This window comes from Lepidochelys kempii, chromosome 5 (genome assembly GCF_965140285.1).
Source record: "Lepidochelys kempii isolate rLepKem1 chromosome 5, rLepKem1.hap1, whole genome shotgun sequence".
Taxonomy (NCBI): domain Eukaryota; kingdom Metazoa; phylum Chordata; order Testudines; family Cheloniidae; genus Lepidochelys; species Lepidochelys kempii.
The window spans coordinates 83555988-83582706 of record NC_136384.1 but is presented as its reverse complement, the minus strand read 5'-3'; the positions used below and the strand labels follow the sequence as shown (position 1 = coordinate 83582706).

Genomic DNA, 26719 nt, shown 5'->3' with positions numbered 1-26719 from the left:
TTCAACTTTCTTGGGTCCAGTCCTGCAAAGACTCCTGCATGTTTAACTTTACTCCTTGTGAGTTATTCCATTGAACTCAGTCCACTTCATAGTGTGTAAAGTCAAGCACATATGTAAGTCTTTGTAGGATCAGGGATTTACTGATTACAAGAGTAATAAACCTGGGTTCAAAAGGATATTGTACCTATTTTTTTTCAGAGGGATCACATATGCAGAATGTACATCAGAAGCTGAATCACACAGCACGGACCACAGCAGTTTGCCACTCTTCCACCTCCCCTAGAATAGCATTGTAGCTTCAGAGTCCACCCAAGGGTGTGCAGTGGTGCTCCCTTCATTATCATTTGTAATTATTTCTTTACCATTCTGAAGCTGCAAATATTTCAAGTAGAGAAAAATTACACATATATATGTAATAACATTAGTTTGGTAATAAACATATGAAACAAGGGCGTAAAAAAAAAAGACAAGGGAATACTAAATGCACAGGGCATTGGTGTTATAAGTATTCAATAAAGCTCAGTTCAGATGCAGCATCTGGTTTTCAGAGAGTTTAATTTTTTAAATCCATTTTTCTACTTGGCTTGATTGAGACATCTGTCCAAGGTCATACAGTGAATCAATGGTTCAAATATACAATAAATGAGAGCTGCGAATATACAGTAAATCAGAGTGTGTCTCAATACTTTGTTCTAACCACACAACCTCCTTTATTATATGTCAAGGAAGAAAGGATTGCAGAAAAATAAATTGCCACTGGAATAAAACAGGAAAAATCCCATCAAATCACTAGTAACATTTGGCCCATTTCAGAAAAATAAAAGAGATTTCTGGTGATTCATAAAAATTCAAACTTTGTGGGAGCATTTTGACTCTGTGGTGAAAATTTTATCAGTAATAAATCATCAGGAAAACCTCTTTGTTATTTTACCAATTGCTTAGAGAACTAGTTTATGATGGGACTTCCCTAATAGCTAAAAAACAAAGGTGCAAGCAACCAATTGAAATCTTAAAATAAATAACAAAAAATTTTTTTTTAAATGATACTGGTTGAAATGTGAAGTGGAGAATAAACTAAGCTTAACCAAGTGGCTAAGCCATTCAAATATCCAATTGCCACCCTAAGCAAACACAGCTGCAGTAGACTAGCACTGCTCCATGAAATAGCTCAATATGTCTACCAACATTCAGAGGGTGTAAACCCAAAGGATGAAAGGGAATATTAGGATGGTTCAAGAAGATCTAACTGGGACCGATAAGATGAATTTTAAACCAGGAATATATATAGGCTGAATGTCAAGAAAAACACCTGGGGCCTGATTCACATCCAACTGAAGTGAATGGGAGCCTGCTCAGAGAGTTCTTTTAGACTGTGGAATATTCCCCCATTCCCCTGAAAAATGGAGGTGGCCACTTGCGATATTTAAAGCTAGACCTCATAAAGCATCAGAAAATGGACTGCAATGAATAGTCCTTTACCGGCAGGAAGGAGGATTAGATAAAACCTTTTACACTTCTAATTTCTTTGAGTCCATGAGACTAGTACTACAGCAAAAGAGAGAATAAAACTTTTCACACTCTTTTTGGAATGATTCTCTGCCCTCCTCCTAATTTTGTGGTACATTTCCTGTTTATTGCTGAGAGCATATCTGAAAAATCTGTTCCTCCTAGGAAGATGGGAACCTTATCTTCATATTCAATTTTAGATGATGTGCAGACCTTCAGGCTAATTGTGCTTGGGAAAGGCACATGCTTTGAGGAGCTGATGCTTTAATACCATTTGTTTCTCTTTTGGACTTCTCTTTTGTGGACTACAACTGCAGTATTTCACTCCAATAATAAGGGCAGATCATCTGAAGATTCTTTGCGATCTCTAAACTGAGAAACAAAAGGCAAGCAAATTCCCTCTGAGAGAGCTACTGTAACTGTTGCTACGTCCTCTGGTTGTTTTCCCTTGAGAAACCAACGTTACCTCAGTCTCAGCATGCTAGCTCTGATCCAATCTCCAACCGCAGCCAAACCCTGGGAAAAGATCAACTGCACTAGCCAGGTTGGATGCAACAGAACTTCAGAGGAATATCACCTACATATTGAAGGCAGCAGAATAGAAAAAAGGAAGGAAAATTGTTGCAGCCTGTATTGGAGAAGCAGAATCATACTCCTGGAGGGAGGTGCTGGGAGAAAATGTTGTGCCACCAGTTAGAAGGAAGTGACAAACACAACACAAACACAACAGAGAAGAAAGATGCACTTGTTCCTGTGGAAAAAACTGTCCTTAGTCATAATAACCTTGCATACAGAAGGTCTGCCTACCAGCTGAATGAGATTAGAGCCTTGTGAGCCAGGGGGCCCTGTGTGACTGTCATCTTATGTGAAAATACTGTTTATGTATTTGACTTCCTTTTCTTTCACGAGACCTGTGTGCTGGAACCAATTTTGTATTTCCAGTTGTTGTCAGCCAACAGGTGGGTAGGCAGACACTCAGGTAGCCTGAGTTATTTAGCAATCACTCATCCAGCAAATGGACTCTGCATATTCTGCACTTTACAGTTCTGCAGGGATTGAAACCTGATTCTCTCACTTCCTCGGAGGGTGTCTAACCCCTGGGCTATAGAGCCAATCTGACCCTATTTGGACTATTTAATTATTTTATACACAGTGGAACATTTTCAACAGAAGAGACTGAGAAAGTCTGCCCCAAAACAGTCCATATCCCAGTGGTTAGGGCACTCATGGGAGATAGGAAACCTGGATTCAACTACCATATCTTCCTCTCCCATTCTACATGAGAAAGGGCTGACCTGCCTTAGGTACTTAACTTCAGGAGAGGGATCTTGGCAGAGAATCTCAAGTGGAGGGAGGTGCCTTCCATGAGACACCTAATTCCCTCCTTGGTAGCTAGCTTAGGCAACTCCTGGCTCAGCATGCTGGCTTTTGTGAATCCCCTTCTTAGGCACCTAACTCTTCCTATGCATCATATAGGGAGCCTAAGCTCCTGGCCAAAGGCTGTGGACTCCAATGGATAGCAAGGTGCCAAAAAGTTAGGTGTTGCAATGATAAGTTTAAATCCCTTTTATGGATTTAGCCCAAAGTGACTAGCCCAAGGTCACAGAGAGTTCCTGGGGCAGAACAGGGAATTGAACCCAGTTCTCCAAAATTCTAAGCTAATACCCTGACCATCCTTTCTCTTCGTAATGCTGAATATATTCAGTGCAACAGAATTGCGGCCAAAGGCAGGCCATAGCCATAACTACCCGTTCTCTCTCTTCACTTTTATCTTTTGTATCCCCTTGCTCCACAGATACTCAGTACACCTTAAACTTTTAGTTACATTACAGATTGTAGCCATTAGTTTAAGTAACTTTTATATGATTAATAGTTAAAATAGTGTTTGAAGAACCATTTGGAACACAGTAATTTTTTTTCCTCTCCATCTCTCTCCAGCTTGCTTTCTGTAATCTTCCTTCTGTGAATTTTGATGTCCTCATCCTCATTCATGTTCTCATTTGTTTTGCATTTTGTTTTTGTTTCACGTCTCTGTTTTCTTTGGTCAAAAGCCATTTCTGTTTTTCAGAGCACTGACATGACTGGTTCATATTCATTATTTGTCTGACAGGAGCCTCCCACAGGCTTATACTCCACTGATTTCGGTCAGAAACCACTTGTCTGTTCGAATTTCCAAGATCACGGTCTACATTCAGGGAATATTTCTTAAGGAGGAACCCACTTGCATAATCAAATAGCAGTGACCAAAAATCAGGCACATTCTTGCCCATACAGGGAAACTCCTTCAGGGACCACTTCCAGCTGGGTAAATATTCTCTCTTTTTCATCTCTGACTATGCTCTCATACAAGAGATATCTTCCCTACTGTTTTAGTGTGACATTTTGGTCAAACTGCTGGAGGACCTAATGTACACACAGCCTTTGAAGTCACCATGTCAAATGGAAGTTACTGTCTAAAGGCTATATTGTGTAGTGACATAGATAGGCATGTAGACAGAGCAAGTTCTTCCCTTCTTCTCCCTGAATGCACTGTACTTCATAGACCCTGGTTCAACTATCTGCCATATAGCTTTTGGCTTAAGACCCTTCACCAAGAATTGATTTCAGGCTGTATCTGTCTTTGTCAGTGATAATTTTGAAGCACAGTGCAACAGTCTATCAGAATAGAAAATGTGTGACCAGATGGATAAAGATCTACACACTCACAAGAGAGCTGTTTTGAACAAGAGAACAAAACTGATCTTAAATATATGCTGAGAATAGGAAGGAAATTGTGCACTGATCTTTGGATGATTGTCCCTTCTTCAGCCACAATCTGTAAAGAAGTACTACCCAGGTCAGAGCCCGCTCTTCTCCACCAGTGCAATTCTGCTGCATGGAAAGCATGAAGGCAACGTACTGAAGCCCCGGAAGGGAGGCCACACCCCAAGTTTCTCTAAAGGGCGTCCTGGGGCAGGCAGATCAATTTCCACCCACCTCCACTGACCCCTCCCCTCAGAAGAGGTGAGGAAGGGGCAGCAGTTATGGGACTATTAAGTCTGCAGTAGCAGTGCCACAGAGCAGCCCTGCCACCCACTGCAGCCTATGAGGGAGGATTCTCTCTCTCCCTAAGGTCTACATAGCTCTCCACTGCACAGGCTGTTTACTTGAGCTGTGGCCTGAGTCCAGGACTGGACCCTCAGTGAAGGGAGAGACAAAGCAGAGGTATATACTTTATGAGAAAAGCAGTGTTGAAAAGCGGATACTGTTTTACTTCTTTCTCAGCCACACACTGGAACATGAACAATGCTGACTAAATGGAAAATTTGCAGATGGAAGAAGCAACCCATTTAGACAAAATTATTTCTTCCCCCTTTTTTCCCTAAAAAAAAAAAACAAAACAAAAACCCAGGAAAACTTTGTGTGTGTGTGTGTGTGTGTGTGTGTGAATAGTCTGACATATGAAATCTGAAAAATTCAGGAGTTACACAATTACGGTCTCCCCAGCACATTGTACACACAGAATTTAGCATTAAAGCTGACACCACATACCACACACCTAAAACAGGGCAAAGTTTGACTGCTAGAGTAACCAGGACTGTGAATTTCCTGACCTTCATGTCTGTAAAATACCAACCTTATCATTGCATGGTACTTTGACTTTAATTATATTTGTGACCAGTTATTTAACAGTAATGATCAAGGTATTTCACAGCAAACTGAATTGGAAGTTTTAGGATAAATTGTATTTTCTATTGCAAATATTTTGGAAAGTTTTATCTCAGACAGGGAAGTACTAGGACTCAGCTCTTCCTGTAATAGTTGGTCAGCCTTTATTTTTAGTTTTCAATTGTCAGTATTTTTTCCCCTTTTGTAAAGGAAGTGTAAGGAACTGCCAGTACTAGAAGCTGAATTGCCTTATTTACAGTTCCACTACAATACACACAATTGCAGTGAAGGTTTGTAGCACTGAGCCTAGTCCAATGCTTTGAGGGCATAACAGATGATAAGGCTCAAGCCTATAATGAGACTGAAGTCAATGGAGCTATGAAAATTTACACCGGCTGGAGATCACTGCCCCATGGCACTCAGCACCTTGGAGGAGGTTCAGCGCATCTCACAGTTTCAGAGCAGATTAATCAACAGCCCTAGTTTCAAGTATTCCGTATGTGGATTCATTTTTCACTAACCTCTTAGAATGTTTCGGATCTTTGTAGAATCTCGTGGAACCTTCCAGACTTTCTGAGAACTGGATTTTCCTTGAACCTCCTAGAATGTTGTCAGCTTGCAGTTATATAAGGGCAGGGTATTGCCAGTCAGTCAGTGAGATATAAGAACAAAGTGAAGTTAAGTGAGAGCCCAGCTGCAATACTGTGAACCTTACTTTGTGTAACTGTGAAAAAGTACTTGTGTTTTAAGACTTGAAGAGTGTAAGTAGCTACTAATAAAGGACATATTTAATAAGACATCAGACATATCTATCAAAACCCTATCTTAATACTATCACTTCTTTTGCCATGCTTAACATGTAATGTTTGATGGTTTTGTAAGACTGCGGAACATAGACTTTGCTGTCGGATTTGAAGATGTCATCGCTGCTGCCTAAGAAATGGCAGAAAACTTAGGAGTTGAGTCGGTCTTCAAGGAAACTCGTATTCAGCGGAAGACGAGACAGTTTGGTTATAAGGGCAAAGATGAGGTGATGGAAAGCTTGGAAGAAAAATTCAAAAGAGAATTTTTCTGCTTGCTCATTAACACTGCTCGAGTGTCCATTGAAGAACGATTCAGACAAACAAAGCACCACAAAAAGACCTGGGGAGTTTGTATGACCTTAGTAAGCTGCCAGTGGACAGGAAAACACTTGTGAACAATTGTACAGACCTTCAGTGAACGTTGCCACCTGGGGAATGTTTGGACATCAGTGATACAGGGTTTTTATGTTGAATTGGACATCAGTCACATTTTTCCACACGGGAAGCACTCACCATTCCAAGTTCTCCAATTTACTCATGATGCAGAGCTGACGGATGCTTCTCCTAATGTGTGGATTGCTTTGAGGATTCTGCTCACGCCGCCAGTCATAGTCAAAAGTGGTAAGTGCAGCTTTTTCAAGTTCAGGCTCATTAACCATGTCTTTGATCGACGATGGCTGACGAGAGTCTGACATCACTTGTTATTTTATCACTTGAAAATGCCATTGGCCAGTCTTTGGCTCTTTCTGACGCTGGGCTTCAGTTCGTAAGGGCAAAGGTGAGAAAAGCGACCTTTAGAACTAAAGACCTAGGGTTAATATTCTAAGGCTGTCACCTACTGTAACACTATTTAATATTGGTCCACCCAATGTTGGTGCACAGTTCCATTTCTTGATGTTAGTACATTTCAGTTATTCATAAAATTAAAAAGTTTTCTTAAAGTTAAAAAGTAGTCTTAAAATTAAAAAGACTATCACAGGGTTCAAAAAAACAAAAAAACAAAAACTAGGTAAATTCATGGAGGATAAATCCATCAGTGGCTATTAGCCTGGATGGGCATGGATGGTGTCCCTAGCCTCTGTTTGCCAGAAGCTGGGAATGGGCAGGGGATGAATCGCTTGATGATTCCCTGTTCTGTTCATTCCCTCTTGGAATTGGCACTGGCCACTGTTGGAAGACAGGATACTGGGTTAGATGGACCTTTGGTCTGACCCAGTGTGGCTGTTCTTACGTTCTATAAGTTAAGAGGAAACTATTTTTTTTTTAATTTGCTTACATAGGCATGAATAAATAGAGATTTACAGATACTAGTGTGACAGGGATAAATCACATATGGAAATCATTCACCAAAGTTGTGAAATGGCCTACAAATGCAATAAAAAATAAGGTATTAAAAAGTTTAACAAATGGTGCGGAGGGTACCGACAATGCTCCTCGCCTGGGGCATCATTTGGTCTAGGGCTGGCTCTGCTCACAGACCTTTTGAGAGTCACCTACTAATTCAAAACCAGTTCTGGGTTTCAATTTTCATTTAAGACTCAAGAGCAACCAGTTGGGTTTGGCAATGTTCTGCATTAACAGCACTCTATGTCAAGACTGATTTCTTTCCTCCTCGCATTTGAAACTCCAGTGTGGGTCCAATGCCCAGGAATATATGATGACAGCAAGGAGCATATAATGTTAATGCCGTAGAACCATAAGCAGACTGCACTGATGCAATTCTTCTTACAATCCTATGTCCATTAAACCAAGGGCAAAACTCTGAGGGTTTCAGCTATATATATTATTCAGGGAAAAACAGCTCTAGAGTTTTTATATATATTACAATATACAAGGAAACTGAGGTACAAAGAGTGCCCATGGAATTCCATGCAGGATGATAGCCATGTCTGGAATATGATGCAAGATGCTGAATCTGCAGTTCCATGATATTTGATTATTGGTTAGGTTCTCCCTGTGTTAGTCCCCTAAAATCAGCTAATCTGTCCCACTGAATTTTCCCCAACTGTTTCACAAGGCTGAGGGAAAGTTATTCATCCACCCAAACCAAAGAACAAACAGAGGGTTTGGGCCACCCATGAGGTGGTCCTGTACCTCCTCATTAGTGTTGACTTGCCTTCCAGCTCCACTGGAACCACATACCAGATCTTCCTTTACCAGCAGCTGCCCCAGGCCTTTTCACTCCTGGGGTGAGAGTGCACTGCACAGAAGAGGACCACAGAAAATTTCATACATATTTAGGGTTTTCCAGATATTCTTCACAAGCATGGCGGGAAAACAATGTATCTCCCTTCTGTCCTTTCAGCAGCCATAGATACTACACAGACAGTTATCTGCAGCGTCAAGGGAAATTGCCACTTTTGTGCACTGCAAGCAGGAGATCCATGCAGAGGGACCTTTTTAGGTGTGGATCTGAGGGACACAATCTGGAACCATCTTTACTCAACAGTGTAGGGACTCACTGCATTAGAGGACCCATTAAGGTGTATGTTTCCTTTCAAAGGGAGTGCACACTTCAATAATAATGACACATTGACAGCATACTGATCAGTTTAAGTATGGGTTGATTTCTATTCAATACTATTCCATATATTGCCTATCAAGGACTAAACAAACAGACATGTGCATAATGGCAGAATAAGCACAAGTTTAGAGTGATATCGTCTCACAAAAACTATTTTTACTTGTACTGTGTACAGCTTCCTTAATATAAATGGAAGACTGCCATCTACTGTTGATATCAGTATGTTTTTTATATATACAAACTTCGATATATACTTTCAGTAGGGCCTGCTCCAAGTCAAAGTGAAGTCAACTGGCCCACAGTAGCTAGTGAAACAGCAAGAACTAGATGGCTCTTTTTTAAAAAATGAAATAAGGTGACGTAGGTTGAATAAAAATTACTTTAAATAAGATAAATGTCAGGAAATCAGGTTGCTTGACACTTGCTTATTAAAAAGAACAGGAGTACTTGTGGCACTTTAGAGACTAACAAATTTATTAGAGCGTAAGCTTTCGTTGGCTACAGCTCACTTCATCAGATGCATAGAATGAAACATATAGTAAGAAGTTATATATATGTATATATATATATATATATATACACACACACACACACATATATATACATACAGATAAGGTGGAAGTTGCCATACAAACTGTAAGAGGCTAATTAATTACAGTTTGTATGGCAACTTCCATCTTTCCTGTATGTATATCTATCTATATCTGTATCTTTTCTTACTATATGTTCCATTCTATGCATCCGATGAAGTGGGTTGTAGCCCACAAAAGCTTATGCTGTAATAAATTTGTTAGTCTCTAAGGTGCCACAAGTACTTCTGTTCTTTTTGCGGATACAGACTAACACGGCTGCTACTCTGAAACCTTGCTTATTAAAGAATTTCAGATTGAATTTTAATTTACAAAAAAGTATAATAAAATAGATTGTTAATGTATAACTACTTTCTAATTTGAAGAATGACAGGATAAGGCAATTTTGTGAGTCAGAGTGAACATTTTACATTTTATGTAGTTAGTTTTGCTACTACATTCATTTGAATAATCTAACTAGATTTCCCCCTCCCCCCCCACTCATTTCTCTCTATCAAAATGTATCTATCAAATACTGGTTGGTTGCATCTCCCTCACTGACAGTACTTATATCAGGTTATTCCAAATAAATATTTTTTTAAACTAAAATGATTGGTTCCGGCAATAAGATGCACACACAGCCATGTTATTACTGATCACCACTTTGAATGTAACCAGCCTCTATTTTTGATAAATGCCTCAGTAAATCAATCTATGGTCATAACATGCAAGTTCTTTAGCATTATGGTCTACTTAACATAGCACAATTTGTTAGGCTGACTAAGTTTCCTTGCTCCAGTGTGATCCAAATAGCCAAACCCAATACAGTCTTGTGTCACCCTTGCACATTAAAAATATAAACACAGACTCATGCTATCTGTGAAGGCTGATAATTTATTTAGATATGCCTTTAAGAACCCTCTCATATGCTACCAGTGCACTATCGTACAGCTAATGACAATTTCAGAAAACAGATCTGTGGTGCAATTTATACTTAAAAAGATAACTAGACAGTATAGTATGTTTTTTCACCATTATTTTGTATTAGTTTGTCAATATATTTGAATTTATAAATAAATATTTTCAGGACTAAACACTCTACTTCTATTTGTAATTATTATTATTATTATTTAACTTTGCAAAACCTCCGAAACACAATTAAACATTTTCTCTGGAGTCTTTTTTTCAGACTTGACAATACCCACTGCTGGCAGAGATAAAAAGAGTACACCTAGAATATTTTTAGAAAACAATATGGGACTTTAGTTTCTTTGGAAATGTAATCCTTCCAAATGAAGAGAAGGGTCCTTCTGAAACACAGAACATCAATCTTGATTTTCTCAAATTCACCTTCCCAGTTCAGAGTACAAATCAGTGGACTGAGTTAATCTTTGTTTCCTGCCAAAAGGATTCAATATTTTCTAAGTTTAGTCTGAACAAGAGATTTCAGCTACTTGTTTTCAGGGATTTTGTGCCAGGAAATTAATTTTGTTTTGAGAAAAAAGAAAAAAGAAAAGATGTACTTTAGTCCTTGAAGTTTCAAAGCTTTCGTGTTGGTGTATCACAGTAAGGAACATTGTCTAGTAGCAGATCTTTCCTGGGTATAAGCACTGTAACAAACAAACAAAATCAGTAAGAATAATATTTTATCATAACGATCTACAAAAATATACATGGCCTTTAATATTTTTACAAGCAATGAATAAGCACTATTGTAATTTCCTAAGCCAACAAAAATGTACTAACATTTTACCTTCTGTTCATCAGAAATCTCTTCCACCTCCTCCACCTAATTTGCTGTTAAAAACATCCTTGAAAATATTTTAACTGTCTATCATTGCTACATTTAGCCATTTCTCTTGTGAAGACATATTAGCAAAACAGGATAGCAAATTACAACGTTTCTGGCAATCCTGATTCTAATGTATTTAAAACATACTTTAAAATATACAGACACCTCCTTTACAATCTGTAACATTTATCAATGCTGTACCTGTTCTTTTAAGAACAGCAGAAAAATCAAGCATCAGGTGACATTTATTGCAGGAGAAAAGAACAGTGTGTTGGATTTTTCTTGGCTGTGCACTGTGCTAACTGCCCTTGGCTCTAATAAAGTTTTGACCATCTGGCTCCTTGGATATCCACTTGGGAGTTTGCACCTGAGGGCTGTCAGATTTGTACAACTGGCACCACTTACAAGCTGAGGCACCATGGTCGCAAACACAATCCTGTACTTTGACTAGTCAGGCAAGTACTAAACAAAGGTACAGTAAACTTCTAAAACACTCCAAATTCCATTCCATGTGTGTAATCAGTCACATCTCATCCAAAGTATGCTGTTTTTCCATATATTATAGAAAAAGCAAGGAAATTGCTTCCCTTGAAGCTGCATTTCTTTTTCATTTTCTGGCCATGGTACTAAAACAGTATTTAACACATTTTTAAATGGATTGAATAATATTTTGTTTGTGTTTTACCTATGAAAGAAACATTTGTGCCCCAGTGTTCACATGTATTTTTTTCCTCTATGTTTTAGGGACAAGACTGTGTGCATGAGAGAGAAATACAAGTATCAAACAGAAGAGAGGAGGAAGAACGGACAAATAAAAACAACGATGAGTCCGGTGGCACCTTAAAGACTAACAGATTTATTTGATGCATCTGAAGAAGTGGGGTTTTTTACCCATGAAAGCTTATGCCCAAATAAATCTGTTAGTCTTTAAGGTGTCACCGGACTCCTCATTGTTTTTGTGGATACAGACTAACCCAGCTACCCCTCTGATACTTGGACAAATAAAAAAAGACTCCTAACCTCTCACTGAAAAATAAAGTTTGGCACACATCTCACCCATCACTATAGCAAACCCAAAGTCAAAACCATCAGGATGCATTGCATATTGGGTAAATTAGGGTGAGAAAAGCTCTGCTTGTATCAGTTTGCTCTGCAAAATAAAAATAAGTTGACTAGCGCCAACTCTCTTGTACAACAGTGGATAATTTGACTTGACAGGCTGCACAGCAATGTCTCAAAAAATCTGTTTGGTGAGATTCTGAATAATGTGACTAACACAAGCTCTTAGCTGCAAATCTCTTTTTGTTAGCATTTTTAAAACTTTTTTCACACATGACTGTCCAGTGCTGGCAGAAATAAAAAAAGAGTACACCTAGGATATTTTTAGAGAACAATATAGGACATTAGTTTCTATGAAAATGTAATCCTTCCCAATGAAGTGCATCTTAATATCCCTCTCTGCACGACAGCATAATATTCTGATCACAGTTTCATAAACTCTTTAATGGTATTCCAAGAACAACCGATGAGATCAGGAATGTAGTCAATGCCACAGAACTGTAGGTCCATCTAGTTCAGCATGCTGGATGATAGTGATCAGTACCAGACGCTTCCGAGAAAGGTGCAACAAACCAACTACTGGATAGTTATGGAATACCCTGTTCACAGAGAAAGACTCTTCTTAGCCTCTGGCACTTAGTAATTGGCCTATTACCATGAAGCATAAGGGTTTGTGTATGCTTTCTAAAAAATGCTTTGCTTTTATCCCATCTAATGTAACCATTAATTCTTTCATTATGCAGCTGAACATCTACTTTCTTTTTTGAACTCCAAGCTCTTGGCCTCAAAGGTATTTTGTGTCAATAAGTTCCACAACTTAATGATGTATTGTGTAAAACAGAGATGCCTTTCCTTTTATCAGTTTTAAATTACTGTCTTTCTAACATCCTGGAATGTCTCCTTTTTCCTTTATAATGTGAACGTGTAAACAGGAGTACCCTATTTACCTTTATTACTATTCATTACATTCTGAACCTCTAGAATGACCCCTTTGATCCATCTCCTTTATAACAATTCCGTTCTTTTACTTAGGAGAACCTAAAAATAAACAGCAGAAGAATAAAGAGATAGACATGCCCAATTTCTTTATTGTTCTTGCAAAAAGGGGATTTCAAACCATAGACCACAACTTCATATTTGGGTACAGGGATCCAAAGCCTTCTCAATCTGACATACAGTCCAAATCACACACTTAATGCATAATTTTCACACTTTTTTTTTTTTTAAATACTCAGGCTGACTTCAGCTGGCCAGTTAGACAAATATGAAGAAAAAGTAAAAATTTTCATTAAGGTGGTGCTTAGAGGCCCCATCATGCTACATGCTGAAGAGGGAAAGCTTGAACTCATTCAAGACTGACAGAGAGGAAACACTAACAAGTTAGAAATTCCAAAGAGACATCCTTAATGTTTTATGTACCATTACGCATTAAGGAAGTTGACAGAAAGGACGACACCTTGCTTAAATGAGTTTGTCAATGTTTATTACACAAAAGAAGAGACATAAAAATGATACAGGGAGCACTTAGACTTTCCCTGTAACCTGAGTCAGATCTAGAACACACTTCTGACATACATGGATATGTGAAACTGATCCACAATGCATGGGTTTAAGTTTTATTGAAAATAGACAAAGAAAGTTAAATACATAAAAGGCACTCATATCAATTAAAGTTTCAGGATACAGAACTTCATGATGTTGACTCTAATTTAGTTTTCCTACATGGGAGATAAATGACTCCTAGAGCTAAAGGCCAGCCTCTACCAATCCCATTCCTTCTCCCTCTCATCCTTGTTCACTCTTCATTGACCCACACTCAGTCCTCATACATTATTTCCTTTTCTTCATTCTCTCACCTTAGCAGAGGGATGGCCCATCTGGGATAGAATTTAATTTCCCCAAATGTAGGAGATGGAGAGGAGCTGCTTGAGACTGTATCTATTTTCCCCACAGTGGTGGCAACACAAAGCAAGAGCAGGTGCCTACAACAATGCCCATTTCTCCAGCAGATGCAGAAAGAGGGGGGAAATGGGCAATTTTTATGGTGATAATGACAGAAGGAGTCCCAGCAAGCTCAGAGCTGGCACAGGCTTCTCCGCAACAGGAGATGAAAGAAGGAAGAGGGTGAAGGCTCTCCTGAAGCGTGTCACAGACTGAGCTCTCTGGCACTTCTGGCACATGAACATGTATGCTTAGAGGGTACATCAATCACATGTAGGACTATGGGAAACTTGAGGGCCTGTACAAGACTTTTTCGGGGTTTATACTGGTTCACTTTTTGAGTTTGACAATTTCAGATTTGAATTAACCCAATACTGCAAAGTTTTGACTGGCGCTGGGTCAAAACCAATCAAGCAAGCATCACAAATCTTCCACCAGACACCATAATTCAGCCTAGCCTTTCAAATCTAAATGATCCTGGCCCAAGTTTGGGATAAATAATATACAACACGAAAACAAAAGGAAAAACACACCCTCAGTTTCAGGTTTTGTCACTGACGTTCAGCACAGTTCTAAATACCATTAAAAAAGAAAAAAAAAAGGAGATGCTGGGCAGCTCTACTTACTCAGAGTGTCAGAACCTGTGTGAAGTCCCTGTATAACAGATGTTCTGAGTAGAACTTCAACATCTGAACCTATTTTCATAAGCTAGTAAAGAAAAAACAGAGCAATTAAAACAGTGCAAAATTACTCTTGTAGACATTTGCCATGTTTGGTAAGTATATAAAAATACTGACGACATTTGATTTATCGTCCGAATAATAGGACATCTTGTATTTACATAGTGCTTTTTATCCTGGAGGATCCCAAAGTGCTTATGAATCGATACATCACTCACTCTGGTGTATGGTTGCCTGGGATGGAAAAAGTCTACTGTTTGATAACACACACAGCAATAGAAAATACTGTATTTAATTGAAACTGTAGGAGGATATTTAGGTAGGTGGATTACCAGAGAAATTATATTTTAATTTGTGTCCAATTATCCTGAACTCCAGGAGGAACAGCTTGCAAGAACTGTCATCAAGCAGTCAGGTTCTTTACAGTTCTGGTAAGTTTTGGACTTCTCTCCCTTCTTTTCCTCCCCAATCTGAGAAGAGGAGTCAGTGGTGCCACAGGAAGGAGACCAAAAGCAGCAGGAGTGGCTGGGGAAGGGGCAGTCCCCCTCTCCCTAGAGATCAGCAGTATTAGGAGTGTGTGGTTACAACACTGTAATCCTTTTCCTATCGGAGAGGAAGCATGACAGAGGTCTCCATGTGCATGCCCCTTGCCAAAGACAGTACTTGTTAATTGGCTAGTACTTATCTGTATGCAGCACCTTCCTGCAATGTATACAGCTGCACAAGTGAGAAGCCTAGGGGGAACAGAGTTTCTTACATTGCAAAATTTCTCAGGTAGTTATTCTTCACTTCTTGTCCTAAAAAGCTGTTTAATGTCATGGGCTGGAAAACGTGCTATAATCTACTCTGGCAGTGGATGAAACAACAAATAAATATAGTCAAGATTTTGAAAAATGGATGCCTGAAATTAGGCACCGAAGTCTATACATGGATACCTGAATAGGAGGCCTGATTTTCAGAAGTACAGAAGTGCTTGGAGCCGAACAGTTTTGATTGTGTCTGTAAAGCACTCTTTGGTCCAATTCTTCTGCATTAATGGCACTTCAGCATATAAATGCACAATAAATTATTAAACGTGACAGGTTGTGTTTTTTTCCCCCACCATGGATACCATCATGGCCTTGCTGGAGACCAAGAATTTTATCCACTGATGTTTCACTCAATGAATAGGCCAATTAACTAGCATCAAAAGAAGAGTCAATATTAAACATGTGCACTTTGTAGATCACCACTCCGTACTAATGTAGCTTTGGAAATTTCACCTGGCATCTTATCTGTACATCAGTTAAAACAGTGTCATATCATTAAATTAAAAAATAGAAGACAGAACTTGATGCCTAGGACACACGCACAGAAATATTGCTGCTGTTGCTGAGCAACAATCAGACACGTTACAGAGAGTCTTGAACGAATGTTCAGAAGCGTTAACGTCAGTGATATGTGGGTGCTAGGATGCAAAGTACTGAACTGATTGTCTTAGTTTGTTTTTTTCTACAATATATGCTGACATATAGATGTGGTTTCTTCTAAGTCCTCCCCTCGTGGACTCAGGAGGAGTAGCATACATATGTCTACAAGAGGATTTCTAAAGAGAGAATTCAATGAATTGGAAAATATGCTGAATTAGAAGAGTGACAACAATTAATTCACTTCTTCAGCATGTATGGTAAAATAAAACCTCCAGTTCACATTGTTTCAGTGTTAATAATTGCAGGCCCAAGAAAATTCATAATCTTACTGCTAATTAAAAAGACTTTGCAAACAGCTGGAAGAGTCTGAATTATATAGTGAGCTAAAAGGATTTTCTACACTGTAGTCCCTTAATTTACCAGAGAGATAAAGAAAGGTGAGATAATTAATGCATCTGTATTAACAACTCAATCACAAGCACTTCATTATTTGGGAGGAAAGGAGTTTGTGATATGATATGAGTCAGAACTACTAGGCTCTATTGCCAGCTTTGCCAATAACAGACTACATCTACACTAATGAGCTAGGGGGTGTGATTCCCATCTTGCATACACATACTCATTCTACTTTGATGTGAACTAGCATAAGTACATGTACACGAGCTGAGAATCATACCTCTAGCTCATAGCATAGATGTAGCCTCACTGTGTGACACTGGGCAAGTCACTTAACCTTTGTGCCCCATTTCACCCATCTGTAAAGTGAGTATAAGCGAGTCATTCATAGATTTTAAGGCCAGAGGGCCCATTATGATCATCTACTCTGATAATCAGTCTAATACTTAGCTTGACTGCATAAGGAGAAACAAGCAAAATATTTGCACTAAATGGACAATTTGGAAAAACAATTCTAATTTTGTTATGAACTTGAAAACAGGCAGAACAAAAATGGCTTTGAATTGTAAACATGGAAAACTGTTTCTCTTGCAGTTTTTAATGTGAAAAGTGACACCTGTAATTTTTACATAAACTGAGGGTGAAAGCAGGACACAAAATAGAAAATAAGTTTGTACACAAAGTTTCATGAAATTAACATTTTGAAATTCACAAAGCTCTGGTTGCGCTGCTCAATTAATGTTTGCAAAGTATTCTGAGATCCTCTGATAAAAGATGCTGCTATGTGAATGTAAAGTATTATTAGACTTAATAGTATAAAATGGAGAACAGCATCACAATGAAAATACCTCTGCTATTCTCTCAGAAGAGGTCTCATCTTGATGGTTTCTGAATTCTTCATTTATCTTTTGTCTTGCAGCTAAAGGGGGCAAGTAAAATAAAGTTGTTTCGGTTGTTTTTTTTTGTTTTTTTTTAAATTTCCTCACTTTATTATCAGTTCTTTGTCATTGGCTCAAAACCCACATTCCTTAGCAGCTAAAACCCATCTTCAGTAGACAAATTTGCCCCTTGTTTGTTGATGCTGCTCTACAGCTATGGTCCTTTTACTACCTATCCACTTCATGTTTCACTCAGACCACAGCCTTGTACTTCAAGATCTCTGTGGAACTTGAGTGATAGCATGTTTTATTCCCACACCAATCACACCAGAAATGTGTTGTAATAAGATATGTTATTAAAAAAAGAAGCTCAAAATACTACTATATATCACTAGTATTTGTATCTGCTCAGTTCAAATATGCATGTTCACTGTATGATGGAGTTGTGTTACTCATTTTAAGAGCAACCATACACAAAGATGAACAAGTTGGGTGTTTGGTAGCCTAGGACATGCTCTGATAAGGCTGAGATTTAACAAGACTACAATTTTAAAACCATGGTTCTGTTCTACTTAACATTTTTTCATAATATTACAGTTTACAAAATTATTTATTAGCTTGATTCTAGCCAGAGATGTAATTTAATCTTTGGGAAGAAGATGTGAGTAAGGGGCAGCATGGATAAGGGAGAGATTCCCCCTTATTTCTCTGAAATGGGTGAAGGGGAAAATCACAACAATTTGAGGCAAATACACTTTAATCATTATTTCCCTCCCTGCCTTGTTCCTCTATTCCAGACCTGCTCATGTGAGTGACAGATTGCTGCCATTAACAGAAAAATATTCAACCATTTGTTTTAAGGGAAAAAACAAATGTACAAAAAATGTACAAATAAATGTACAAAAAAGGGACGAAATTGGCCTTCCAAGCTTTATGAAGTTCTTTAACAGTTAACTAAATTTATTTGCAGAGTATGAAAAGTTGCATTTGGTTGCCCAGTGGACTGCTATGCACTAAACAAATTTATTTGCCTTTCACAGGGCTTATAAGAGATTGAAATCAGAGCCCAGGGTATTTTGTTTAAAATAGACTGTCAACTCCCTAACAGTAAGTGATGTGTCCCTCTCATCTCTGTGCTGGGAAATAATCTATGAAAATCATGAGATGAAATGAGACTATTACAAATTGACATTGTTTCTCTGCTTATTAATATACACTCCAGTGAACAAATGAAAAAAATTACTTTCTGAAGAGATGAACTACTGAGCTACTGGGACTGATATTTCTTTAGCTCAATATAACTGAAAAGCATTTTGAAGCACTACAGGATCCACAACCACACAATTTGCTCAATGACAGGATGACATTCTTAGCCCACTAATTTTAGACGGAGGATGCTTCATATTTGAACAATTCTCTGAAACAACATATGCAAGGGAAGGAGGCTGATTATAGTGCTGACCTTTTTCCTTAACACATTTAAAAAAAACGTATTAAGGGAACTATAAAAAAAATCTCCTCCTTGCTTGGCTCCATACAGCTCATCTTGCCACCTTCCACTCTCTCCAAAAGGCTGCTGTTAAAAAGTTTGTTCCTTTCTTACACTGTTCTAACCATGCTAATCTCCCATGTACCTTCAATCTCTGTTACTTTTCTTCCACATAGGGCTGGTCTACACACAGTTACTGTGCTAATATAACTATTCTGGGTTACTAAAAAATCTTCTAAGTAGTAAAGGTAAAGCATGACCCTGAGTGTGACTGGTATAGCTTAAGCTTTTTAGAACACTGCACAAGACCAAGCAAGCTTAAACTACGCTCATATAAGGAAATTAATATCTGTCTGTGTCCATGCTAGGGAGCTATATCACTTTTTTAACTCATATAGTTATAGCAGTACAAAAAGCTGTGTAGATCAGCCCTTAAGGTATAGCTTCTAAAACTCACTTTCAAAGCCCTGTATAATTACACCACTGGCTCTTCCCCTCTGTCATTCCCTTCTGCTCCCTGGCTCTTTCCACCCCAACCATTGCTTTTGTAGTCTTCTCTCTCTTTCCACCTGGCACCTTCTTCTATGCCAGTGCTTACACTTAGTACAGAAGAGATGCCTTTCTAAGTCACCCCTTTTTCCTTCAAATCTCTCCAAAAAATAGAAATAGAAAACAGAAAAAGAATACTAATTTTCCCCCAAGGCTTTTCAACAACACCTTTGCAGTGAGAACTGATCTGCTTCAAAAACAAATCATCCTCCACTATATTACAAACTTGTTAAAAATACCTGTAACCAGGTACAGTCAGGACCAGGACCATTTCTTCTTAGTATTAGAACAGAGAGCGCTCAATAAAGTTTTGTGAGGCATGCCTGGGAGTTGGGAACCTCAGGGCTTCTGGTTCTGTAGCAGCCTGCCAAGTAGAGTGCCCCCAAGTTGGAGGCTTCCAGGGTCTACTGCTCTGGGGCAGTCTGCCCCACTCCCTCTTGTGAAGAATTTGGAAATATTTTGGTCTGTGTTCCCAACTGGAACAAAACCAAATTTCAAAATATTAAAATCCTCCGTGAAACAAAATTACGTTTCTCTGCACAGCTCTAATCAAAAAAGTGATCATGATGCATCCTCTTATTCTAGTAACTCAAAAACACTGACAAACTGAAGTATTTAAATGGATGAGGTTTTTTTCTTTGTTTTTGCTTAGGTAACCGAACAACACAGTAGTAGTGATCTGTTCTATCACACTTGTGACTCAAGTTGATGACCTCTTCCATCTGTGGGGAAGGTATGAGTATCAGAGGGAAAATTACTTTTTGTAGTGACCCGGCCACTCCCAGTCTTTATTCAAGCTTAATTTGATGGTGTCAAGGCTGCAAATTAATTCTAGTTCTTCAGTTTCTCGCTGAAGCCTGTTTTTGAAGTTTTTTCAAATTAGGCCTGACTAAAGACTGGGAGTGACTGGGTCACTACAAAAGTAATTTTCCCTCTGTTGATATTCACACCTTCTTGTCAACTTTTGGGAATGGGCCACATCCACCCTGACTGAATTGGCCTCGTTAGCACTAACCCCCAACTTGGTAAGGCAACTCTCATTTTTTCATGTGCTGTATATTTATACCTGTCTACTGTATTTTTCACTCCATGCATCTGATGAAGTGGCTTTATAGCCCACAAAAGCTTATGCCCAAATAAATTTGTTAGTCTCTAAGGTGCCACAAGGACTCCTCATTGTTCCATCCGTTTGCTCCCTGGACCAGCAGAGCATACATGCAAACTTCACTCACAAAAGAAGAAAGAATGCTTTGCCCTGTTTGACTGAACCCCGTAAGCTGATTAAACAACAGCAGGTTCCATCTAGTTCAAGTCCCCTCAGACAGAGGGATGATAGTTGCATTAAGACAGTGGTTCTCAAAGCCGGTCCGCCACTTTTTCAGAGAAAGCCCCTGGCGGGCCGGACCGGTTTGTTTACCTGCCGCAGCCGCAGGTTCGGCCGATCGCGGCTCCCACGGGCCGCGGTTCGCCGCTCCAGGCCAATGGGGGCTGCGGGAAGTGGTGCGGGCCAAGGGATGTGCTGGACGCCCTTCCCGCAGCCCCCATTGGCCTGGAGTGGTGAACCGCAGCCAGTGGAAGCCGCGATTGGCCGAACCTGCGGATGCGGCAGGTAAACAAACCTGTCTGGCCCGCCAGGGGCTTTCCCTGAACAAGCGGCGGACCGGCTTTGAGAACCACTGCTCTAAGAGACCTTCATGACAGGGGCATGCAGAAGGGAGGAAGGTCCTTAGAGCTTTTGTAGAGATGCAGAGGATCCATTAGGAAGACAAAAATTCTTACCTTCTAAGGCTCTGGCATCATTTTTAAAAACCTGTTGCCGTGTTCTGTGCAATGCTCTGAAAAGCTTCAAAACCTATTAACAAAATACAAGTCAACAATAAATGTGTTTTGTTTGTTAATAGGATTTTTTAAATAAAATTAATATTTTTGCAATTAAAAAGGTATTTTGTTTGCATTCTATTGTTTCCTCCACAGCAGCTGGAGACGACTCATTCTGTCAGAAATGTAATCTCAATTCTTGATCAGACTTTTTTTTAAGATAAAACAGAGATATAGAACACAGAAGAGATGACAATTCTGGATATCTAAAATACAGCAGAACCTCAGAGCTACAAACTGAGCGGTCAACCATACACCTCATTTGAAACCGGAAGTAAGCAATCAGGCATCAGCAGACACACACACACACACAGGCAAATACAGTACAGTACTGTGTTAAATATAAACAACTAAAAAAAATAAAGGGAAAGTTTAAAAAAAAAGATTTGACAAGGTAAGGAAACTGTTTCTGTGCTTGTTTCATTTAAATTAAGATGTTTAAAAGCAGCATTTTCCTCCTGCATAGAAAAGTTTCAAAGCTGTGTTAAGTCAATGTTCTGTTGTAAATTTTTGAAAACAACCATAACATTTTGTTCAGCATCACGAACAACCTCCATTCCTGAGGGTACGTAACTCTGACGTTCATCTGTAACTGAAGACACAAAAGAAGTTCTGGTACTATTTCAAGTGGCCATTTTGACCTCTATGGCCCTACTCCTGCAAACAGACCAGCACAAAGGCACGCATGCCTGTAAAGTAAAAGTTTACAGGATATGGGCTTACAACTGTACAGTAAAAGCCACCCAATTAAGTGGCAATCATGGGTAACATCAGAGATTTGTTTTACTATTCAATATTAGATACTACACTACCAAAAACCTGGACCAGCAGAGACTACAGTTCTGACAGACTATAGTTCAATAGTTCTGAAATACTGACAGAATCAACTCAGTTACAGGAGAGTGTCACAAAACTGAATGAATAAGATGACCTCAAACACCAGCTTGGAAAGCTTATGTCCAAACATTACATTTTCAATAGAACCACTTAGTGTAAACATAAAAAAAAAAAATGTACAGCAAAACCCATACAAGATCAGTAGGTATTGACATGTCTTTGGTCAGGAGAATTCACTCAAAAAGACTGAATTATATGATGCAAATACAGATACAAAAAGTTATTAAAATTATTATTATTAAAGGTTATTATAAGCATGCCTATGCTTTTACTGAATTTTAGTAGATACTTATAAACATCATATGTTTATAGAATAGAGTAATTCATATGCTTATGGTTTTGGTTGAAATGTTCATGCTAATTAAGGAAATTCCTAGGAAATCTCTGCTCTCTGTCAACCAAGGACAAGCACCAGAAGTGTCAGAGGAGGATACCTCCTTAGCCATAAAGCCATATTTATTACCTTCAAATATATTTACACAGACTCTGGAATGCATCTTTAGAGCATCTAGTTAGTTTTAACATTCCATATTTTCTTATATAGACATCTTTCAAATTATAGTATAAATGTGTTAGTTACTGAGTTGTGCTTTGTATAGAATATTTATTAGAAGTGTTTAACCTCAAAATGTAAGTGTACTACAAATGGTAGGTTATAAATCTATGAGTCATTTGGTCAAAAGGGTGAACAACCAACAAGGGGATTGTCAAAGAACAGGGGACTTCCACCCTGTAAAAGATACCAGTTTGGTATAGACATGATTTTTATCTCAAGAAAACAAACATTGTATGATATTTATGTTTTAGAAAGAGACCTGTTTGTGTCAAAAAGTGAAGGCTTTAGTCAGGATACTCCAAAGGGAGGTGGTGCTTAGAATGTATTATCAGAGCTGTAAACTAAGTAATACAAGTGGGTCTCTTCATCCCACCTCTCGGGGGTGGGGTGGGAAGCCCCTTAATTTTACACCCACACAAAGAATTCTAAAAATATTCTTATTTAAACTGATTTCTTTTATAAACTCTCTAAAATCCTTATTCTTTAAATGTTAAGGAGAACTTATGTGATTGGGAAATGTTTTACAGAAGTTATTGGTTACTTCTAACCAACAGAAACGGTGAAAGCTTTTCTTGTCCTCAAATTCCTAAGATGAACAACTTCTTCGGAGATGCAGATTTGCAAGTATTATATCTAAATGCAAGCATTAATGCCTGCACCCTAGTATCTTTAGCATACTGATCTACAGTTGATAAACGCAAAGTAATGCACATTGGAAAACCTAATTCCAACTATACATATAAAGTGATGGGGTCTAAATTAGTTGTTACCACTCAAGAAATATCTTAGAAATCATTGTGGATAATTCTCTGAAAACATCCACACAATGTGCAGCCGAAGTCAAAAAAGGGAACAGAATGTTGGGAATCATTCATAAAGGGATAGATAATAAGACAGAAAATATCATATTGCCTTTATATAAATCCATGGTATGTTCACATCTTGAATACTGAGCATAGATCTGGTCATCCCATCTCAGAAAAGATATATTGGATATTGGAAAAGGTTCAGAAAAGGGCAACAAAAATTATTAAGAGTACGGAACGGCGGCCATATGAGGAGAGATTAATAAGCCTGGGACTTTTCAGCTTGGAAAAGTGTCGACTAACGGGGGATATGACAGAGGTCTATAAAATCATGACTGGTGTGGAGAAAGCAAATAAAGAAGTATTATTTACACCTTCTCATAACACAAGAACTAAGGGTCATCACATGAAATTAAACAGCAGCAGGTTTAAAACAAACAAATGGAAGTATTTTTTTCACACAACGCACAGTCACCTGTGGAACTCTTTGCCAGAGGACATTGTGAAGGCCAAGACTATAATAGGGTTCCAAAAAACCAAACAATCAAAAAAACCAACCCTCAAAAAACCCTACACCCCTAGATATTAGTGAGGATGGGCAGGGATGGTGTCCCTAGACTCTGTTTGTCAGAAGCTGGGAATGGGTGACATGGGATGGATCACCTGATAATTACCTGTTCTGTTCATTCCCTCTGGGGTACCTCGCATTGGCCACTGTCGGAAGACAGGATACTGGGATAGATGGACCTTTAGTCTGACCCAGTATGGCTGTTCTTATGTACAGTACAATATTAACAAAAAGAAAAGGAGTACTTGTGGCACCTTAGAGACTAACAAATTTATTTGAGCATAAGCTTTCGTGGGCTAAAACCCACTTCATCGGATGCATGCACTGGAAAATACAGTAGGAAGATATATATATATATATATATATATATATATATATACACACACACACACACACAGAACAAGAAAAAATAGGTGAGAGCTCTCTCGTCGACGTAATTAGTCCACCTCAAGGAGAGGCAGAAGCTACCTTGCGGGGAAAGCATCTCCCGCTGACATAGTGCAGTGTCGACACTGCAGTAAGTCGATGTAAATTACGTGACTGGGAAGGGGAGGGATTTACACCTCAGAGTGACATAAGTTATGTTGACTGAAGCTGTAGTGTAGACAAGGCCTCAGGCTTACAGGCACAGGATAAGCAGCACCGGTGCAGCCCCCACAACTACTCCAGCATGGGGAATCGGTGATTTCTGAGGGCAGGCTTGAGAAATCAAGCTCAGGACTCCGCCATCTGCCCCAAGCTGGGCCTAAGCCTGTTACAGCACCGGGCCAAGCTCCCCTATCATCGCAGTGCGCTGGAGGCCGCAGGTACGGCGGGCGAGGGGAGATCATGGGCCTTGCCCTTGTCATGGGCCTTGTGGGGAGGGACATACCACGGCCCGGAGCCGCCGGACCCTGCCCTACGCAGCCTGTCACTGTCATGTTGTTCATGCTCAGCAAGCGGGGCATCGCGCATGCGCGCTCACTCACCTCCGCCCGACTCCCCATCGCCGCAGTCGCAGGCCTAGCGGAACCACGCCCACACCCTCCCGACTCGCTCATGAGGAGCAAATCGGCAGGTCACATTCCAGCCCCTGTAGCGTCTCAGCACCGCCTCCTCTGCCGCTGCTAGGGAGCGGCGTGGCGGAGAGAACGTTACTGGACGTACCTGCGCCGAACGTTTCCTTGCGCTCCACTGGTGGCGGCGGCGGCGAGGCTACTTCCGGGTGCAGCGGGCGTTTGTGCCCGCTAGAGCCGTGTCCCCTGAACACTGGTTCCGGACAGAGCTGTGCCCCGGAGCCGTGAGCTGGTGAGGGGCCAGAGGGCGTAGCTAGGCTGGCATAAGGAGAAAGAAACGTGATTGGCTAATAAATTCCCCGTGTTCTACTCTGTGGCCCTACGCAGGCGGTGCTGCTGCTGGGCTCCCCGTCCAGGCAACAGGCACAAGGCAGAGTCTAGGACCCCGCAGCGCTGTCAGGGGTGCCCTGTCTGCCCAGCTCCGTACTGCCCGCCCCAAGCCTCCCAACGGCAGCAGGCGGGGCCCAGCAGCCACGAGATTGGCTAAAAAACATGAGATTTAAACCTGGTGGCTGTTGTTGGGTGTGGCCGGCTTGAGGCCGCCCTCTGGAAGCACGAGGGTTAGAAAGCGACATCTCTCCCATAACAACGTGCCTCCCGGAGTTTGGGCTTTAAGAAAAGCACCACACATTGCAATGTGGCTCTATGTGCTACTGCAGGCTGCTTGTGCATAAATTAAACTGCACCTTTAATGCACGGGGGCCCATGCCAACTTGCCTGTACACCAGCTGAAACACTTGTATGCATGTCAATGGGAGTTGAGTCAGACCTTGAACTAGAAGTAGTGAGTTGCACCAAGCATCTGCAGGGCCCGATTAACCTTTTGTGGGGCTGGCTCCAAATATATCTGTGGGCCCCCATGAGGGCAATGGCACATGGCGGGGGGAGGTCAGTCTCCGGAGCGAGGGGTCAGCCAGAGGCAATGGGGTATGGCATGGCAGGGGAAGCCCCACTCTACCCAATGCAAGGGCACTATTTACAAACCGGCAGTTGCCAGATGCACAGTGGGTTACCCGGCCGTGTGCTGCCAGCAAGCCCCTTCTCCTCGGGAGTGGGCCTATGCCACACCACACAGCCCCCCCGCCCAACACCCCATGACTCCCTATGGCCAGAGGTCTCACAGACCCACTATACCCTCTGTGCCCCCCAAGACCCACCCACAAATGCACAGCACCCTGCATACCACCACCCCTGCCCACAGCCCTACCACTACTGCCCAGCATCTCCCACAGAACCCACACTCCCAACACACACACACATCTTCCCCACCCCTTCACAGCTCAGCACCATCCCCAGATTTCCCACAGACCCACTCCCCCAAGCCCTGCCTCCCGGCCGCACTCAGCAGCCCTGCTGGGAGGCGACTGTGTCTGCCGCGCTGAGCCGGCAGCGCAGCCAGGGCTGGTCCCAGGGCCAGTCCCAGGGCCAAGAATTGCTCTGGTCCCTCGGGAGTGGTGCGATCAGCCAGGCCAGAGCTAGTCCCGGACGGGGTCCCTCAAGACGCACTTGCCTGGAGGGGCCCAGCCAAGCCCTCCACACTGTTTCCCCCACCTACACACATACCAGTCCCAGGAGGCTCAGCTCCGGGGAGACAGGTGGGGCCCCACAGGTGGTGGGAAGCAGAGACTGTCCAGAGCCAGAGGTACACTGGGGTCTGGCCAGGGACTGAGAGGAGCAGGGGATGGGGCCCTTGACCAGTTGGCGGGCAGCCCGAGA

The 26719-nt window shown here is 40.6% G+C and overlaps 1 protein-coding gene across 2 annotated transcripts; it reads right to left on the bottom strand.

Annotated features, from left to right (window-relative positions):
• Positions 1-25195, bottom strand: LYRM7 (LYR motif containing 7). Of its 2 annotated transcripts, XM_073344879.2 has the most exons (6): positions 24917-25195; positions 21023-21095; positions 17176-17246; positions 14469-14550; positions 10574-10660; positions 1-372 (listed from the first exon to the last, which is right to left on the bottom strand). In XM_073344879.2, the coding sequence occupies exons 1-5, from the start codon at positions 24986-24988 to the stop codon at positions 10590-10592; spliced, it is 369 nt and encodes a 122-aa protein (XP_073200980.1). In that variant the 5' UTR covers positions 24989-25195; the 3' UTR covers positions 1-372; positions 10574-10589. The 2 variants fall into 2 exon arrangements, with proteins under 2 accessions (XP_073200980.1, XP_073200979.1); XM_073344878.2 differs by lacking the exon at positions 1-372 and having other exon boundaries at positions 9320-10660; positions 24917-25193.
• Between the last annotated feature and the right edge of the window lie 1524 nt (positions 25196-26719).